The sequence below is a fragment of the Tauraco erythrolophus genome, chromosome Z (assembly GCF_009769465.1).
Source record: "Tauraco erythrolophus isolate bTauEry1 chromosome Z, bTauEry1.pri, whole genome shotgun sequence".
NCBI lineage: Eukaryota > Metazoa > Chordata > Aves > Musophagiformes > Musophagidae > Tauraco > Tauraco erythrolophus.
The window spans coordinates 82,436,230-82,456,973 of NC_141496.1; the positions used below are offsets into that span (position 1 = coordinate 82,436,230).

Sequence of the window (20,744 nt, forward strand, 5' to 3'; positions counted from 1 at the left end):
TCAGAGCCTCTGTAGTCAGTGGTCTGCCATTATCTGTGCAAACGGCCATACAACCTGAAAGAGGGGGCTTACTTATTACATTCAGCTTGACCATTTAGGTTGAACACCTGGCTCTGGATTTCTTTGATCGCTTTTGTTTTCTCTAATGCGTGGTATTTTCAGAGAGACATTAGCTGAACTTGGCTTTTAGAGAACTCAGTCCTACCTGAGCCAGAGTGGATTTTTGTGAGTTCTTCCAGTGGCTGTCGGTTTAAAATAATTCCGGTTCTGTGAATCAAGAATAAATACTTGATTTTCATATAGTGAATTTTTTTTCTCTTTTTTACGAAGTAATCTAATGTAATCTATATTTAGATGCGCGATCATCAGAAACTAAGAGTGAATGCTGTATGCGCACCTGCTAAATCGTGTGCTGAAAATTTACCTTCGAGACCTATTGAAGAATTACAGTATGTATCAGATTTTATCAGTGGGGAATGGTTTTAAATACAGTGTTTTGGTGGTATTGCTGTATATTAGAATTTTCTATGCAAATCAGATTTTCACCAGTTAGATTCTGGTTTCATGGGACTTCTTTCTGATCCTTCAGTTACTTCAGCTTCCTCACCTGCCAAATTTTATTTCTGATGCATGCTTTTTTTTTTCTCCTCTTCAGCCGATACGGATTTTTCTCATATTTACGAGAGTTATTTGATGCACCTCATCCTGTGATGAGTTATCTTTGCTCCCAGTACCGTGTTCATGATGTCCCTGTGGGAACAGAGAAGACCAGAAACATGATTGAAAGGGTGAGATGTCCTGTATAGCACAAACACATCTGTGATCTGGAGTTTTATTTTGCAAATTCTTTCGCAAGTTGATGTGGAGAAGGCAAAAAAACGCTTTAGCTTTTTATTTGGTCTTTAGAAGTGAGAACAGTTCATTATACATAAACATGTTGCAAGACATCTTAACAAATCCAGTCAATCTAATGCAACACTTTACAGAAAGTTAAATATATCTTTCACCTGCATACTGTTCCAAGTCAGTTATATGAAGTTGGTTTTTTATAATAACTTCTACTTGTAAGTGCCTGAGATATTCTGGGCAAAATTTTAATCAAACAGTTAATAGTATTTGACAGTGCTGACCAGTGATGGGTAAAGCAACAATTAGAAGTTGCTTTTTAAAAAAAAAAAAATCATAAAGATGTTCAGTTTCTCATAAACAGAGTTGTATTGCTTCAGTCAGAACTGATGTGATAGTATGTAAACCTTTTGGATTCTTAGGAATAGGCTCAGAGCTCCCAGTAGGAGTAGTCTCCCTACCTTAGCCTTTCATGGGTCCTTGCAATCTCGTCATTGCTGGGTTATAATGATTAACACACATGACGGTTTGCACCTTAAATCCTTATTCACTCCTCTGTCTATTCTGGACATCTCTTGTCTATCTTGTACAGAGGGTGAACTCTTCTTTGAATTCAGAAGGCTACTTTGGGCTCTCTGAGAACAGTAACAGTAGTTTTTATGAAAAACTCAGGGAACAGGCTCTGCAAATAAAGAGCAATTCCTGTTTTATTGGGATAGCTATTGCTCCTTCCTATATTCTATGTTTTGAGGCTCTAAGAACAAAGAAGAGGAAAATAAAGGTGAAGGGAGTCCTAGATGAAAAGCTCTTCTCTTAATATATTTTTCAAAGCATTTTCATCTTTAAACTGCAGGTTTTCCATTGCTTTGCGTTTATCACCTGATGAAGCAGATTACATATGTAATAGGTCTTTGAGTTACATTCTGTAAACCAGACAGAATTACTCCTTAGATACTTCCTCCTTTCCAGAGCTCTATGTGCAGCAAATGAAAAATAGCTGATCTGGGGGCAAAGATGAGACACTGTTCGGAATGTGTTGCACATGGCATTTTCTCAGTTCTGTTGTGTTTTTTCATTGTTTCTTGTTTTTGATTGAGAAATGCATTGTTTGCAACATTTTGTTTCACACGTGCCAGGGAAAGCTTTAGTTTAAAAGGAGACCTGTTTCATAGAGCTAAGCATGTGGAGAAAGGACTAGGGTGGAAAAGTCGTCAACCACAGTCTGAGCTGTAAAGCAACATAAATGTGTCTTTCAGTGTCCAGGAACCAACTCAACAGAATGTTGCTGGTGCTGTGTATGTAAACTGAAAAAGTCTTTAGCCAAATTTACATTATCCCCTGGAGGCTTTTTGCTACTCCTGGTTTACTGGACACTTTATATCCTTTTGAAGTAGTATCCTACCTTGCATTATGGTAAATCTTTGGTTATTTATAATATCATTTTTGACGTGAATCATTTAAAAATATTGCTCTAGTATTTTTATACCTCTTTTATTTATCATAGAATCATAGAATCATAGAATCATAGAATCATAGAATCATAGAATCATAGAATCATAGAATCATAGAATCATAGAATCATAGAATCATAGAATCATAGAATGGTTAGGGCTGGAAGGGACCTTCAAAGGTCATCTAGTCCAACCCCCCTGCAAGGAACAGGGATATCTCCAACTAGATCAGGTTGCTCAGGGCCTTGTCCAACCTGGCCTTGAACGTCTCCAGGGATGGAGCATCCACCACCTCTCTGGGCAACCTGTTCCAGTGTTCTACCACTCTCATGGTAAAAAATTTTTTCCTAATATCCAACCTGAACCTACCTCCCTCTATTTTAAAACCGTTACCCCTTGTCCTATCATAACTGGCCCTCCTGAACAGCCTCTCCCCATCTTTCCTGTAGGCCCCCTTGAGGTACTGGAAGACCGCTATAAGGTCACCCCGGAGCCTCCTCTTCTCCAGGCTGAACAGCCCCAACTCTTTCAGCCTGTCCTCATAGGAAAGGTGCTCCAGCCCTCTTATCATCTTCGTGGCCCTCCTCTGGACCCTCTCCAACTGGTCCATGTCCTTCTTATGTTGGGGACTCCAGAACTGGACGCAGTACTCCAAGTGAGGTCTCACGAGGGCAGAGTAGAGGGGGAGAATCACCTCCCTCGACCTGCTGGCCACGCTCCTCTTGATGCAGCCCAGGACGCGGTTGGCCTTCTGGGCCGCAAGAGCACATTGCCGGCTCATATTGAGCTTCTCGTCCACCAGTACTCCCAAGTCCTTCTCCTCAGGGCTGCTGTCGATCCATTCACCACCCAGTCTGTATTTATGCCTGGGATTGCCACGACCCAGATGTAGGACCTTGCATTTGGCCTGGTTAAACTTCATGAGGTTGGTACGGGCCCACCTCTCCAGCCTGTCGAGGTCCCTCTGGATGGCATCCCTCCCTTCCAGCGTGTCGACGGCACCACACAGCTTGGTGTCATCGGCGAACTTGCTGAGGGTGCACTCCATGCCACTGTCCACGTCACCGACAAAGATGTTGAAGAGGGCCGGGCCCAACACGGACCCCTGAGGGACGCCACTCGTGACCGGTCTCCACTTGGACATTGAGCCGTTGACCACTACTCTCTGAGTGCGGCCATTGAGCCAATTCCTTATCCACCGAGTGGTCCATCCATCAAACCCATGACTCTCTAGTTTAGAGAGAAGAATGTCGTGCAGGACAGTGTCAAAAGCTTTGCACAAGTCCAAGTAGATGACATCCATTGGTCGACCCTTGTCCACCGATGTTGTCACCCCATCGTAAAAGGCCACCAAGTTGGTCAGGCACGATCTGCCTTTGGTGAAGCCATGTTGGCTGTCACCCACCACCTCCTTGCTCTCCATGTGCCTTAGCATGGTTCCCAGGAGAATCTGCTCCATGACCTTGCCAGGCACAGAGGTGAGGCTGACCGGTCTGTAGTTGCCCGGGTCCTCCTTGTTCCCCTTTTTAAAAATGGGGGTTATGTTCCCTCTCTTCCAGTCATCGGGGACCTCGCCAGACCGCCACGACTTCTCGAATACAATAGCCAGTGGCTTGGCAACTTCATCCGCCAGTTCCTTCAGGACCCGCGGATGGATCTCATCAGGTCCCATGGACTTGTGCACCTTCAAGTTCCTCAGATGTTCTCGAACCTGGTCTTCAAGTACAGTGGGCGGTGGTTCATCCTCACAGTCCCTGCTAGTTCTTTCCACAGCTTGGGTGGTAAGACAAGAGGCTTTACCAGTGAAGACTGAGGCAAAAAAATTCATTGAGTACCTCAGCCTTCTCTATGTCCCGGGTAACCAGAGCACCAGTATCCTTCCGGAGGGGGCCTATGTTCTCCTTGGACTTCCTTTTGTCCCCTACATACCTATAGAAGCATTTCTTGTTGCTTTTTATATCCCTTGCCAAATTCAATTCCTTTAGGGCTTTAGCCTTCCTCACTTGATCCCTGGTCACTCTTACAGCTTCTCTGTATTCCTCCCAGGCTATCTGTCTCCGCTTCCACCCTCTGTAGGCTAACCTCTTCATTTTCAGTTGGTCCAGGAGCTCCTTGCTCATCCACGCCGGCCTCCTGGTCTTTTTGCCCGACTTGTTCTTCGTCGGGATGCACCTCTGCTGAGCTTGGAGAAGGTGCTCCTTGAATGTGGACCAACTTTCCTGGGCCCCTTGTCCCTCCAGGGCCACCTCCCACGGCACTTTGCCCATCAGGTGCTTCAAGAGGCCGAAGTCCGCCTTCTTGAAGTCTAGGGTACAGAGCTTGCTGAATGGTTTCCTTGCTGCCCCATGGATCTTGAACTCCACTGTGTCGTGGTCACTGCAGCCAAGGCTATCCTTAAGTTTCACATCGCCCACCAGTCCCTCCCTGTTGGTGAGCACAAGGTCAAGCATGGCACCCCTCCTTGTCGGCTCCTCTATCACCTGCAGGAGGAAGTTGTCATCCACGCATTCCAGGAACCTCCTGGACTGCCTGTGCCCTGCCGTATTGTCTCTCCAACAGATGTCAGGGTGGTTGAAGTCCCCCATGAGGACCAGGGCTTGTGACCGCGAGGCTGCTCCTATCTGGCTATAAAGCGCCTCATCTGCTCTGTCCTCCTGGCCAGGTGGCCTGTAACAGACTCCTACCGTAACATCCCCTATCCGTCCCCGTCCTCTAATCTTGACCCATAAGCTCTCTGTCAGCTCGTCCTCCGACCCCAGGCGAAGCTCCACGCACTCCAGCCGGTTGCTGACGTAGAGAGCGACACCCCCTCCTCGTCTCCCCTTCCTGTCCTTTCTAAAAAGCTTATACCCCTCCATGTTGACACTCCAGTCATAGGAGTCGTCCCACCACGTCTCCGTGATGCCAATAAGGTCGTAGCCCTGCTCATGTACACGCATCTCCAGCTCATCCTGTTTATTTCCCATGCTGCGTGCGTTGGTGTACATACACTTGAGATGGGCCTCCGACAAAGCCGACTCGCTGGCTGGAGTGACAGGTGTTCTCTTGGACGGCAGTGTAAGATCGTTCGAACATACCTGCGATCCATCCTCAGCTTCTGGACCCTCGGTGCTGGCACTGGTGCCATGCTGACAGCGGTATAGATCTGACTTCTTGGCTGGAATTCCCTTCTTCTGTTCTACAGATACTTCCAGCATATCTTTACCATTCTTGATATTCCCCCCCTCCCCCTTCAAATCTAATTTAAAGCCCTGCCAATGAGCCCTGCTAGCTTTTGAGCTAAGACCCTGGTTCCCCTCTGAGAAAGGCAGGTCCCATCCGGTGCCATCAGACCTGGTTCAGCGAAAGCCTCCCCATGATCAAAGAAACCAAATTTCCGTCGGTGACACCAGCCTCTGAGCCATCTGTTAATCAAATCTGATTTTCTATTCCTTCCTATGTTCTTTCCTGCCACTAAAGGGACTGAAGAGAACACTACCTGGGCTCCTGACCCTTCGACCAGTCGCCCCAATGCCCTGAAGTCCCTTTTGATGTCCTTTGGACTTCTCTCTGTTAGCTCATCAGTTCCAACCTGCATGACCAGTAATGGATAATAATCAGATGGCCGTACCAGAGCAGGGAGTTTCCTAGTGATGTCCCTGACCCGGGCCCCAGGGAGGCAGCAAACTTCCCTGTGGGTTGGGTCCAGTCGACATATTGGCCCCTCTGTTCCCTTCAGAAGGGAATCGCCTATGACAATTACCCTCCTTTTTCTTTTAACAGGGGCAGTCAGAAATCGTGGAGCAGACTGACTCCCCTTAGGCAACCCTCTGCGTGGGCCCTCATCTATGCTTTCTTCTTTTGATGAGGCTTTAATACCGATGGCAGTCCGACCCGGCTTTGGAGACACCTCCAAGCAGGGACAGCCATCACCCTCCCTGTCTTCCAGTTCCCCTCGCAGAGCACTGTACCTGTTACGTAAGGTCACCTGGGGGGGCAAGGGAATTGCCAGGCAATTGTGCTTGCCACGCCGAGCAGGGACCTTGTGCCATTGCTCCTCGTCCCCTAATTCCTCACATTCCCTGATCCCCTTTACCCTCTCCACTTCTTTCTGCTCTGCCACAACCAGATTATGGCAGCTGTCAATTTCCTTCTCGCTTTCCCTAATTATTCTTAACCTATTCACCTCCTCCCTGAGTTCCAGCACTTCATCCTGGAGCTGCGCCACCCGGCTTAGCAGGTCATCGACCTGCTCGCACCTCACGCAGCCCTCCTCAGGGTTGCTCCCAGCTACCAAGGATAAGCTGTGACATTCCTCACAGCCTGTGACCTGAACACCCACATCCCCTCGAGTGGGTGCTGAAAGCACATTTTTCCTCCTCCGAGTCGCCACCATGACTCCCTGATAAGATGAAGTACCTCAAATCCCGTCCAAGGAGCTGTAGACTGCAGCAGTTGTCCCCTCGTTAGGCGGGAACAATAGTCTTCCTTAGCTCCTTCTCGGTGGGCAGTGACTAGTCGCTGCCCTCCCTGAGGCTATTTATAGCCCAGTGACTCACAGCTGTGCTGGCTCCGCCCGGCTCTCCCAGCAGCCCGCCTACGCCGGCACCGCCCCCAACAGCGGCAGATCTGGTCCCGGCTAGAAAATGCTTCCAGAAAAGCCCTAGAAAAGAGCTTTTCTTCGGCTTTTTCCTGCAGTAGCTCTCCCCAGTCGCAGTCTTACCTGCTCTGAAGTGGATCTCCGCAGAAAAAAATTTATCCTACAGATACATTTGCTTCACTGAAGTTCATGCATTACTGCTCACCTTATTGTTTCATCTATTAATTTCTTTAACGCTTTTGGTTCTTTGGTACACAGGCCACATTTGCATGTTTTGCATCTGCAGCAAGTACGATCCTTGTGCATGATGCAGTACAAATATTAACAGGTTTTTCCAGTGTCTATCTGTGGTAGCAGAATAATCAGCACCTGTTTAATTGGTTATGGCAATATACTTGGTTTGACAGGATCTTAACAGTTCTTTGCTGGCTGATCTGAATTACAAGTATAATGGTGCATTAAACCTAGCATCATCTTTTTGCAAAGGCTTGTTAACAAGTCAAAGTCTTGCATAAGTTGAAGTTCCTTACTGTGGATTTTAGCTAGTTTATTCCTTGTTCTGAAAAGTATTGCCTTAAGTAATGCTTTCGTCAGATTAATATTTTTATGTGTTTTTTAGGTCATACATGAAACCAAGCTTAGGCAAATATACACAGCAGAAGAAAAATACACTATTAAAATATCTGCTTATACAAACCGATCCGTCTCTACTAACACATCCCTGAAGACAGCACAGTTTCTCACTAGTTCGGTTGATACAGATGAAAGAAGACAACTGGAAAACCAGCAACAGGTAGGAGTTTATTTCTGTGCTGTGTACCATATGAATTGCTACCCACTTTATCATGCAATAGGCATAGCTTACTTGCATGTGTTAGTAGGATGTTTGTAGTAGGAATGCTAGTGGTGTGTGTTCTTTTATTTCAGGACATCAGTAACACATTAAAGTCACTGGATGTGCGTTTGACTACATTGTTTGAGAGACAGAAACATCTGGAACGCAGAGACAATGAGCTCAGACAACGGAAAAAGGAGCTTTTAGAGAGAGGAAACAGGAGGAGACAGCTGGAATCAAAAATTGGTGTGAAGTATGATAGGTAGGAAACAAGCTATATTATCTATGAAAATGAACAATTTTAGTAACAAAGGTGTTTTGGCTTCCTCTTACTGCAGTCTACTTTTACCTTCACAAAGTAACCAGTAGTTGAGCACCAGATACAAGTCATAATCAAGACAAAGAAGGTGTTTAGACATAGAGATTAAGACAGTATTTGAGAAGCCATGTAACAATGTTCCAAATGGTTTCCTGTAATAAAATCATAAGATTCCAGTGAGAGACCATTTCACTTGTTTACTCAAATATTACCATGGTCTTCTGTCTTGTAGCACATATCTAGATAATACCATGATGTACATAAATGGTACTAAGTAAGTCTGTCAGGGATCCTGATGTCCACAGTATTTGTCTTAACCTATTTTCTGGTTTTGTAGGGCTCTGCAATTAGTTATTCTCTTGCTGCTTTGTCATAAGGGAGAACCTGGGCATGGTTCAAGAGGTATTTCGCTTATGCTCACAATCCCGGAAGGCAATGTAGATGAGACTGCCCGAGGCTTCACTCTCTCCACTCCTGTAACAGTCCCAGCAGACCTTATACCCTCAAATACTCCTATATGTTCTTGTGCCACACGACTTTTCAGTTTTCTGAAAGTTGGTGCTGGTGCTTGTGTGCACAGCTCTTGTGTTAGTTACAGTGCATTAAACTGAAAAGAAAGTGTTGAGAGGCAAAAAAAGAAAAGAAGAAAAGAGAAAAGAAAAGAGAAAGGAGAAGAGAAAAGAGAAAGGAGAAAAGAAAAGAGAAAGGAGAAAAGGAAAGAAAAGGGGAAAAAAAAGGAAAACGGAAGGAAAAAACAGGGCTTCAGGGATGTTGGAGGAACCAGGATCAACTGCTATATAGTCACAAGTGTCCAGGTTGTTGTGAAAAGAAGGAGCTGTGTGCATGTGAGCTTAGCATCAAAGCCAAGTATTGCTGTCAGTTTTTTTATTAGGGATACAATTATTGTCAGGGTGTTTTACTAGAATGCAGAATTTGGTTTAAAGGCAGGAACTGGACCCTTTTCCTAAATAAATATTGCTTAAATCCTTCCCTTTGGAAAAGTAATTACGCTCTTCTGATTTTGAATAGGGCTGAGAATCCTGGCACAATTACAGACGAGGCCATTACAAATTTTCTTGTATAATGTAGATGTCTTTCTATAGAGATAGAAATTATTTAAATAATCCTTGCAGTTTTCAAATATTCCCGAATCTAATTGATATGAGTATCTGAATAAAGCTGGATATAATTTTGAAAGTAGTATACAATGAGAGGATCACTTAGGTTGGAAGGGACTTTGTGTTCTGTAGTCCAGCCATGTTCTCAAAGCAAGGTCAATCCTGAATTCAGACCAGGTTTTCAGGGCTGTATCCCCCTGCATCTTGAAAGTCTCCATGGTGATCGCACGACCTGTTTGGACATCCTGTTCCACTGCTCGACTGTCCTTATGCAGAAAATGTTTCTACTGACATTTAGTCTGGATCTTTGTTTCAACTTACCCACTGTCTGTCATCCTTCTACTATACACCTCTTATAAGAGCCTGGTTCTGTCCTGTCAGTGGCTTCCTTGTAGGAAGGATACTGGAGGGGTGCTATTAGGTGCCCCAAAGCTGTCTCTTTTCTAGGGTGAACAAGCTGAGCACCTGCATCCTGTCCTCACAGGGCCTGTGCTGTAGCCCCCGATTATCTTGGTTGCTTTCCAAGTTTGTTCCAGTTTGTTGATGTTTGGGGCAGGGGGCAAAACTGGGTGCAGTGCTCAACAGAGAGGAAAAATCACTCTCCTCCTCCCTGTGCTTCCATTCATACAGCCAAGGATGCTGGGGGATCTTGTTGCTGCCAGGGTGCGCTGCTGGTTTATGCTCAGCTCATTATGCGCCAGTACCTGAAGAGCCTCTCTACAGCCAGTCTGTCCTGAGCCTGTATCACTACCAGACCCACTTCTCCCCAGGGGCAGGACTCAGTATTTGTCCTTGGTGGATCTCATGAGCCTTCTGTCGACCCCTTCCTCCAGCCTCAGCGGACCCTCTCTGAATGGCAGGCCTGTTGCTCCCCTCAGTTTAGTGTCGTCCGAAAACTTGATGAGAGTGCCCTCTGTGTGGTCCTCTGCGTCACTGGCAGGGATGTTAGACAGGACAGGTCCCAGGACTCGCACCGTGCTCGCAGGCTCTCATCCTGCTGAGGGACTTTAACCACCCCAACATCTGGAAAAGTAGCACGGTGAGCTGTAGACAATCTAGGAGACTCCTGGATTGCATTGAGGATAACTTCTTAGGCCGTGTAATAGACAGCTCTACCAGAGGGGATGCGTTACTGGACCTGTTGGTCTCCAACGCAAGTGAGCTAATCAAAGACGTCAAGATTGGAGGCAGCCTGGGCTGCAGTGATCAGGCACTGGTGGAGTTCGTAGTCCTAAGATATTGGACAAGCAAAGAGTAAAGAGTAAAAGTCAGGACCCTGAATTGTAGGAAGCCAAAATTCCAACTATTCAAGGAATTAGTCAATAGGACTCCCTGGGAAACTGCCCTCAGGGACAAAGGAGCAGAACAGAGCTGGCAGATCTTTAAGGATGCTTTCCATAGAGCACAAGAGCTCTTGATGCCCATGTGTAAGAAATCAAGAAAGGAAGGCAAGAGACTAGCATGGCTGAATCAAGACCTGTTGGTCAAACTAAAGGGCAAGAAGGAAGTGCACAGGCAGTGGAAGCAGGATCAGGTGTCCTGGGAAGAGTATAGGGACACTCCCTGGCTGTGTGGGGATGGGGTCAGGAAGGCCAAGGCATGTCTGGAGCTGAACTTGGCGAGGGATGCCAAGAATAGTAAGAAGGGCTTCTACAGGTATGTCAGCTAGAAAAGGAAGATCAAATAAGTGTACTCTCCCTGATGAGCAAGACTGGCAAACTGGTAACAATGGATGGGGAGAAGTCTGAGGTACTCAGCAACTTTTTTGCCTCAGTCTTCACTGGCAACCACGCCTCCCACACTTCTTGAGTGAATGGGCTGCCAGGCAGGGACTGGGGAAGCAAAGTCCTTCCCACTGTAAGAGAAGATCAGGTTCATGACCACCTGAGGAACTTGAACATACCTAAGTCTATGGGACCCAAAAGGATGCATCCCGGAGTCCTGAGGGGATTGGCTGATGTAGTTGCCATGCCACTCTGCATAATATTTGAAAAGCTATGACAGTCAAGTGAAGTCCCCTGTGACTGGAAAAAGGGAAACATTGGATCCATATTTAAACAGCATAGAAAGGAGGACCCTGGGAACGACCGACGTGTCAGCCTCACCTCTGTGCCTGGGAAGATGATGGAGCAGATCTTCCTAGAAGATATATTAAGGCACATGGAGGACAGGGAAGTGATTCAAGACAGCCGGCATGGTTTCACCAATGATAAGTTCTGCCCAACCAACCTAGCAGACTTCTATGACAGATTGACTACATCAGTGGACAAGGGAACAGCTACAGATTATGTCATCTGTCTGGACTTCTGTAAGGCCTTTGACACAGTCCCCCACAACATCCTTCTCTCTAAATTGGAGAGATATGGATTTAATGGGTGGACTGTTCAGTGGATGAGGAATGGGTTGGATGGTTGCATCCAGAGGGTAGTGGTCAACAGCTTAATGTCTAGATGGAGATCAGTGATGAGTGGTGTCCCTCAGGGGTCTGTATTGGGACCAGTGCTGTTTAATATTTTCATCAATGACATAGACAGTGGGATCACGTGTACACTCAGCAAGTTTGCTGACAATACCAAGCTGAGTGGTGCCGTTGGCACACCTGAGGGATGGGATGCCACCCAGAGGGACCTAGACAAGCTCAAAAAGTGGGACCATGTGAACCTCATGAAGTTCAACAAGGTCAAGTGCAAGGTCCTGCACCTGGCTTGACGCAATCGCTGGTATTAATAAAGGCTAGGAGATGATGGGATTGAGAGCAGCCCTGTGGAGAGGATTTGTGAGTGCTGGTGGATGAAAAGCTGGACACTAGCTGGCAATGTGCGCTGGCAGCCCAGAAAGCCCACTGTATCCTGGGCTGCATCAAAATACGCGTGGCCAGCAGGCTGAGGGAGGTGATTCTGCCCCTCTACTCTGCTCTCGTGAGACCCCACCTGGAGTGCTGTGTAGATATAAGGAAGAAATTTTTTACAACAAAGGTGGTGAAACACTGGAACAGGTTGCCTAGAGAAATGGTAGATGCCCCATCCCTGAAAACATTCAAGGTCAGGTTGGATGGGGTCTGAGCAATCTGGTCTAGTTGAATATGTCTCTGCTTATTGCGGTGAGGTTGGGCTAGATGACCTTTAAAGGTACATTCCAACACAAACTATTCCATGATTCTAAGAGAGTGTGCCAGCTGGGCATGGCTGGACAAGTGTATTGACTAGCCATTTACATGTAACTGTCCCTTTTATCCCCATATCAGTCTGTTTTCCCACGCTTGTTCCTCTCCAAGTCATCTACATCTCTCCTTTTCCCCACGTTTGGTTTCTCCCCTGAATATCCAATAGTAAGTCCTGTGCAGTCCCAAAATGCTTTTCTGCTGCATCCCGTAACGTCTCATATATGTCCAGGAGACAGCCCCCCTCAGTCCAGAGGGTACTGTGGTTTTGACTTACCGTGCTGGGTTTCATACCTGGACACTGGTGCTGAGGCTGTACTGGGACAGGATGTCCCTTCCTCTGCGCCCTTAATTTGGTTTCCCACCTGCTGGGTGGTCCCTGTGTTCCTCTAGGCTTGTGGAGATGGGGATTTCATGGGTTGATGACTCCTGAGATGAGCCTGGGGGTAGCCAGGGTAGGGTATTATTTGGGCTTCCCCCACCTGCTATTACCTCTCCTTTTTGGGTGTGCAGGTAAACTTGCATCAGATCACCTAACAGAAAGCCTTGCTGAAATTGAGGTAGATGACAGTCACTCGATCTCCTGTCATCCAGCAGGTTTACAGTTGGGTTCATCAGGTATGATGGACCCTTGATAAATGCGTGCTGGCTCTTCCTGATCACCTTCTCCCTTATAGCCCTAGAATTGTTGTCCGAGAGGACTTGCTCCAGAATTTTGCCAGGGATCAAAATGAGAATGATTGGTTTGTAGTTTCCTGGATCATCCTCTTGGTGTGTTTGGCTGGTTTTGCAGATCTCCAAATGCTTTGCAGCTCACAAAGCGTCATGATTATTTCATGTGAAGTTCTTCCTAATTATGTGTTTTTGAGGTTTAAAATGAGTGAAAGTTCTGGTTTTCTGCAGTAAGGTGAGGACACAAATTTTTTTACTAGTATGTATGACAAGAATTAAACAAATCTCCTGAACTCTCCTATGTTGTATTGTTGCAAGGAACTAGCGGCAGAAGAAAAATGTCATCCTTACACTGTTTTGTTTTCTATTGTTTTGTTTTGTTTTGAATCTGAAATTTACAGATGTAACGGAGTATGGTTGCTAAGTGATGCCCTTAGTAGCCAAAATCAGAGTTTCTTTAATTATAAATTTTTTGTCTTTTGAATTTCCTGGATTTGAAGTGCATAGATTGGGAATGCCTCTAATATGTTTGGAATGTTTAAGTATGCAAATTCCTATTCTTGCTATCTGTTAGTTCATCACCAAGATTAAGAATTCTTGCATTTTTGTACAATTTATTTTTAATCAGGATTAATCAAATATTGTTTCCTCCCATAGTTTAAGACAGTTGGAACAAGATGCTATCAACCTAGAGGATGAATCTCAACAGGCAAATGTAAAGATCAAAGAAATAAATGTCCAAAAAGCAAGACTTGTTACTGAATTAACGCATTTCATAAAGGTATGCATTTTTAACTTGGTATCTGTTCCACTTTTGTGAAAAGTTCAGTTCTTGTAACTTAAGTAGGAGGTATGCAACATTTGGATGTGTTGCTGTAAATGTTTATGAGCTAACTTGCTTCAAGATAAACATCTTCTGAAGCTTTTATGAGCTTTAACTTGTTCATCTGCCGTGGATTCAATTTGTAGATTGTTTGCTTGCGTTGATTTAGCTCTCAGTGACTGAAGTCCATGGTCTGATTCAGTAAATACAGGAATGAACTAGGAATGAACTGTGTAACCATTTCAGCCTGTATATTTTCAGAACACTGCATAATTCTGTGAACTGTTCCTCCAGACTAGTTCATCAGCTCTTTTTTTTTTTTTTATTTTTGTTGAAAAAGAGTAGTCGTTAGTCATGTGAAAAATTGACCCGAGTCTGTAAGGATCCATGATTGTGGAAGAGGGCTGGGAGTGTCTTTTTTACCCAGGATAGGAAAAGGAATTTGACACATACTGTGTATTTCTCAGTATACCAGGGGTGTAGGAGAGGATGGATGGTGTTTGCCCGAGATAGTCATTGATTACAAAAGGAATTTATTTCGGTTGTATATCAGCTTAATTTTCACACTTGTGTGCTGTAGGAAAGATACGGTAGTACATACTGAAGAAAATAGTCTGACACAAGAGAGATGTCTTATTATATGTTTTGTCAAAATTGTTGAAATTCATACATTTCTGGTTGTCCCCAAACCAAACTTCATGAATGCCTTGTACTTACTTCAGTAGGTTTTGCAGTTGTGATAACTTTTAGGTAGTCGTATGTTTCCGGCATCCTCACATCTGCCACAGAAGGAAATTTAAAACCTGTGTGGGATTTTTGTGTGTTTGCATGGTGGCAATATGATCCACTTTTTTAAGAGTTCTGATGCTTGTGTGGAATAGTCAGCTAGAGTGGCAGGCTGCATTTACATTTACACAGACGACACAAGCCAGAGTGTACCTGTCGTGTACCTAATACATGTCAATACTTTACATCAGCTGACAGAAACAGCCGTGTTCCACTGTTTCAGATTCTGGCACTGCTTTTGCATGTAGTTCTCGTTGTGCTATTGTCTTTGAATAATCTGGACTTTTTTCATTTTTCATATCCTTTCATTAAAACTTTTTTTTTTTCAGTTTACTTCTCTGGTAATTGGTTTTAAACTGTTTAAATGAATTGGAAATGAATAAACTTATTCCTATGTCCAAATTCACACTGTAGAAACTTTGTGTTGAAATGGCACATAGTAAAGATCGCAGACCTTGGCTTACTGTTGTGATCAGAAGCAAACACTCTAAAAGCTTCATCCTGCAGGTCCCCTAGGTGTACAGTTAGGAACCTTGCCCTTCCTTTCATTAAGAGAATGGATTCCTTTGTATTTATATGCCAATCATAAAAAAAATAAATATAGGTAAACTGCTGTTCTCAATGCCCCATAATTCAAGGTCTGAAGCTACCCTTCGCACAGTCAAGAATATATTGCTGATTTTGAAGCCTCTAGACCATTCGTGAGGCTGACTCGTTTAAAGAAGCAACCATTTTGATGTCAAAGTTGTCAAACCAGGTTCTGGGCGTCACTAAAACCTGTTATGCAACTTCAAAAATAGAGCCTCCTTCTGTTGCCATGTGCTGTCCAGTTAAGACATCCAGTCAGTCGTGTTGCATTGTCAGTGAGAGAGGCATATATCTTACGTGGGGGTTTTTTGACCTTTTTCCATCTCTGTATGTGACTTACAAAGTCCACCAAAATCTCCCTGTTGGATTCTGTCTCTTAGAAAGAATTTAGATGGCTTTGTCTTTTCTCACATTTCACATGTGAGTATGTGGCGTAAGGAAAGCGAATGGGCTTTTTTGGTGTAAAATGGTTTGGCTGCAAGTGATGTGTATATACTAACAGATTAAAAGTATATGAGAACTATATTAAAGAGCTTGGGTCACCAGTAAGTCACCTTTCTTTTTCTTTTTCATTGAGTTTGACAGACAGCCGAACACAGTGTGAGATTGTATGCTCTGACTGAAATTGGATAGTTTCTAAAGCCCGATAGGGATTGTATCGGTTTTGAGTCTCTTGTGGAAAAAAATGACATTTTTTGTTTTCCTATGTAGGATTGCATATCACTGAACATCCTCAAAGCAGATTTGGTTCTTCAGAGCACTACAGTGGTGGCTGAGAAGATGAGACTAGAATCAGAGTATAAAGCAGCAAGTGCACAGCTAAGAGCTGCAGAGGTAACCTTTTCTGTGGGTACTGGGATATCTACTAGGCTTCTGTGGAAGCTGTTACGATGTAGAAAAGAACGCTTTTGTGTCTTTGTTTAGAAATGGTTATTAGTACAGCTAAATATTGAGCCTTGATTTCTGTAGTTTGACTTCAGCCTCTTCATTTAAAGCTGTATAGGAGCTTTGCCTTCCTCAACTAAGACAGCTAAGCTTCTATGAAAATATGCTGAACAGTCATCACGTCCTGGATCTTTTTATTATAATGCATAGTGTGTGTAAAATGCTACCTGTTACTTGGAAGTATTATTTTTCTTCCAAGTCTGTCATAGAATCATAGAATGGTTTGGGTTGGAAGGGACCTCAAAGATTATCTAGTTCCAACCTCCCTACCATGGGCAGGGACACCCTTCACTACACCAGGTTGCCCAAAGCCTCATCCAACCTGGCCTTGAACACTTCCAGGGATGGGGCATCCACAACTTCTCTGGGCAACCTGTTGCACTGCCTCACCACCCTCTGAGTGAAAAATTTCTTCCTTATATCTAATCTAAATCTCCCCTCTTTCAGTTTAAAGCCATTGCCCCTTGTCTTGTCACTACACGCCCTTGTAAAAAGTCCCTCTCCAGCTTTCCTGTAGGCCCCCTTTAAGTACTGGAAAGCTGCTATAAGATCACCCTAGAGCCTCCTCTTCTCCAGGCTGAACAGCCCCAACTCTCTCAGCCTGTCTTCATAGCAGAGGTGCTCCAGCCCTCGGATCGTCTTCATGGCCCTCCTCTGGACTTGCTCCAGCAGCTCCATGTCCTTGTGCTGGGGACTCCAGAGCTGAACGCGGTATTGCAGGTGGGGTCTCTCAAGAGCAGAGTAGAGGGGCAGAATCATAGACAAGTAGCCCCAAGATGCAAGCTCAAGATGAAGCAGAAAGTACTGTATCAGAGTAGAACAGAGCTGGTTTACCTTTCTTTCATAGCCTAGTTTCTTATACTGTAATTAAATGCCTTTTAGGAGGACAGAAAGGAGGGTAAATGGTCCTTCTATTTATCATATTAGAAAGCTATGCTGTATTCCAGTAAAAAGACAGTCTCTGAGGAACTAGTTCCACAGACAAGTACTCTTTCTAAGAGCAGAGGATGCTGTGATCTCTCATGGATTAGTGCATAGAAGTCAATTTTTGTATTCGTGTAGTAGTACAATCTATCAGTGTACTAAGGAAAAAACTGTCAAAGTACAGGATGTTAAGTTTCCTTATCTTGCAAGAGTCAGGTTAACTATAACCTACTGCTAATTCAATTTGATAAAAAAATGCTGGTAAATTGGAATGCAGTTCAAAAGGTCAGTGATAGTTATTTTGGATGGATGTGCACTTCCAAAAAGAATGATCTTGGCATTTATTTAGCAAACCACTTGAAGTTAAAGGTATCGTCACTTGCAGGAAAATTAGGAAGAGGAGAACTTCCGAAGAGGAGCAAAAAGTAACTCGAAGACTGAGACAAGTCCACCGTGTTACTTGGAAAATCACTGTTGCGTCAGTTCTCTCACATGATGCAGCTGTTATTCAGACTTTATCAAACTCCAATGCAAATTGCTTCATTGCTGAAGCTCAGTGAGGAGTAAGGACGTATTACAAAGCTATGAACCTAATGAGTAGCGTGTATCGTCACTGGGAAATTTATTTAACATTTTTAGTTCTTTCTGTCCTCGTCTTCTTCGTCGTTTAGAGAGTAGCTTGGGCTGGTGCAGAGGTAGATACTGGTCAGATTAGTAGACAGGAATTGTAAGATAAACGTTCTAATAATTCTTGGTTGAACAAAAATAGCCTCCTTCCCTAGGTAAGAGGTGTTGAGTCAGCTGAGGTCCCATTAGTTGTCGTTACTGGGTTACATTCAACGACATAAGTGGAGGAAATCATATCAGAGCTTATGTTCTGCATGGCTGGTTCTAGGAACAGTAAACCAGAAAACAACCTCTAAAACCAGTAATCTCACTGATTAGAATTTCGAGAAGTTTAACTTCTCTGGAGGGAAACTCTTCTGAGTATTCAAGTGCATCTTAAGTTTTCACGTGTATGGAAGTCCAAGTCTATGCTTCCCCATGTACTGCATGTTCAGTCTATGAGTTAAGCCTTTAGCCCCTCTTTTTAGAAGTTCTCTTTCCTGCATTGCCCTGTGAATGATGCATGTTGTACACTCTGTGTTTTACTTCTAATTTAAGATGCACTTTCATGGGCAAAACTCAGTATTCCTTATCTTCATCTCAAATTGTTGTTTAAATTGGCCCTTCCCTCCAGCTTCTTAGTGGCTTTAGCTGAGATGATTTTTTTTCTACAGCAGTACTGTGTTAAGGTAGTCTTGCTCCAAAGCTGCCCATAAGGATGCCATTACAACACTTCTTGGGAACTGTTTGCAAGAATTACTCATGTTTTTACAAAATAAGTAAACCTGCAAACAGAAATAGGAATAATTATGTTGCACAAAAGCTGCATAGTGAACTAAGTCGGAGTCTAAACATTACAATTGTGGGACCATTCATTCTCTATTTAATCATCAGATGTTTTTGTAGGTCATGTGCTGGTCGTGATGCATTCATTGAAATTGGAATGGGGGGTGTCAGTCAAAGAGACTGAAACTTTAATACTTAGTGCTTACTCATAATGTTTATCTCCCAAGCAATCTTGAGTCTTTATAATACCTGAATAAATATCTGATTAAGATTTTAAGCAAACACAAACCCAACTCGGTACATCTAAGAGAAGAACACATATGTTCCTTTGTGAGGTCTTGGCACTGGGATACTGTGGAGAGAGCAGCATGTTTGTTGCTTTATGGTGGATTTTTTTCACTGCTTAGGTGGAAAGGCCAAAAAGTACATGTTTTTGAGTAAGTCAAGTTAGCGACAACAGATTTCTGGGGTTTGTATTTTGTCATTGCAGTTCAAGTGGGAGCCTTAGTGTTATTTTAACAACTCCTTGTTTATAATTTATTTAATGAACCTGAGAAGCAAATCTGTGTTTGTGACCCATACTGAACATTACAGAGGATTGTTAGCCCCATCTGCTCATTAGATAATTGGCACAGTTGCCTGCATGTTTGTGATGGTTGTTTGAAAGAGTCTTGCTAATTGTCGTGCTTTGATAGCGTGTTAATTTTCAGGTTCATTTGGTGTAAATTCGTTTAAATAATTGGTATTGATACTAAGTATGTATATCGCAGCATTTGCTCCTTAAGCCAAAGTTTTAAGAAATGCAGATTCTGTTTTTTCTATGTATTAATTTCCAAGCTTGTAATAATTTAATGCTGTCACCAAGCAAGCGTTCAAACACAAATTTATGAAAAAACATTGGCTACTGGTCACTATATTTTCTTTAACCAGCTTCTTGTTTTGCACAAAACCGGTTTCAGTACTGGTGAATGCAACAGAATACAAATTGTCTGTGCATACAGAATGTAAGTGGTTTCTGCTGTTTGGTAGATGCCTTTTGGGAGGCTGTAATCACAGCCCAACAATAGCACATAACTTTCCTGAAGTACCTGCATAAAGCTCTTTCCAAGTTGATTCTTATGCTCTTGGCTGAAACAAGTGTAAAGCTCTGTCTGGGCTATGATTTTTCATGGTGGCATCTCTGCTCAAAATCGTAGTTCTTTCTCCTTAAAAGTTATTTTTTTATTTAGATAGTTTTATTGAGGCACCTTCAGAAAATCAACAGGAATCTTAACATTACCGTGCACTTCTGAATAAATAGGAGGGAGAAGGAATCAAAACTTGTGTATTTTTACTTACCTATATTTATCTAACTTTTATTAGGTGTGAGGCCGTGACAATCAACTGGCAAAGCTAAATGAAAATTGAGACTTACCTTGTTGAACTGTCAGTGCGTTTATTCTAGTACGTGCTTCGTAACCACATCAAATGTCTATTACTGCCCAGTTGTCCTGTTGAATGCTGAGGTTTTCCTCTGCCCAAACATTTATTTTCCTTTCCACACCCTAAATAATTTTATTTGCCTTAGGCCTGGGTCAGGCATATATTCAGAGTTGAATCTATTTCAGATTTTCAGTGCCTAGAAGTCTGCTCAAAATCTTGTGTCATGCAGCTCTGCAGGGTTTCAAGTGGGAGCTTTATGTACAATTGAGAGCTGAGATTCCACGGTTCAGATGATTCAGAATTGACTTTGGCTCTGGAAATGATCCAACACTGTGATGGATCAACAAAGTTGATGTTTCTTGTATAAGAAAGTATGGCTGTTTTGCCTTTCACTGGGTCCTTTGCCTTCATTATCATAAGGTCAAACGTATTTCAGATGAAGACAGTTGGCTTTTAAATTTCTGGGATCCAAAATACCGTCCAGTTTTAATTTAGAATTTTTAAAGATGTTCCTAAAAATTGTTTATTTAATGTGTTACAGGGCATATGCAGATATGTAATGGCACGTAAGCGTTGTGGTGTATGGTTTTATTTGTGCTTATTCAGAATGACATAAAATCTTGGCTGTAACCAAAAGGAGGAGCATCCTTCACTTATTGCTGTTTTATCTGTATAGATCCTTCTTGCTCCTATGTGACATCTTCCTCCTCTACAGTAGACTTTATGAAGTGGATCAGGTGGTGTGGGAATCTAAAAAAGGCCTTTTTAAAAAAAAAAAATCTTTCTGAAAACATCAACACAGTGTAGAAAAAAATGTTCACAGTGTGCCTGTGAAGACTGTGAAATGCTTACCTCTAATGCAAAATCTGTTTCTTAGTGCTTGG

At 43.5% G+C, this 20,744-nt stretch overlaps 1 protein-coding gene across 2 annotated transcripts in view; it reads left to right on the forward strand.

Moving 5' to 3' along the window:
• SMC5 (structural maintenance of chromosomes 5) overlaps window positions 1-20,744 on the forward strand; it is a 56,589-nt gene that overhangs the window by 24,057 nt on the left and 11,788 nt on the right. For both annotated transcript variants that reach the window (XM_086628866.1, XM_086628865.1), the window contains exons 12-17: window positions 355-449; window positions 656-788; window positions 7,496-7,669; window positions 7,804-7,973; window positions 13,638-13,761; window positions 15,889-16,011. In XM_086628866.1, the coding sequence (XP_086484992.1) occupies window positions 355-449; window positions 656-788; window positions 7,496-7,669; window positions 7,804-7,973; window positions 13,638-13,761; window positions 15,889-16,011 (819 nt within the window). The remainder of the gene's footprint in view (window positions 1-354; window positions 450-655; window positions 789-7,495; window positions 7,670-7,803; window positions 7,974-13,637; window positions 13,762-15,888; window positions 16,012-20,744) is intronic.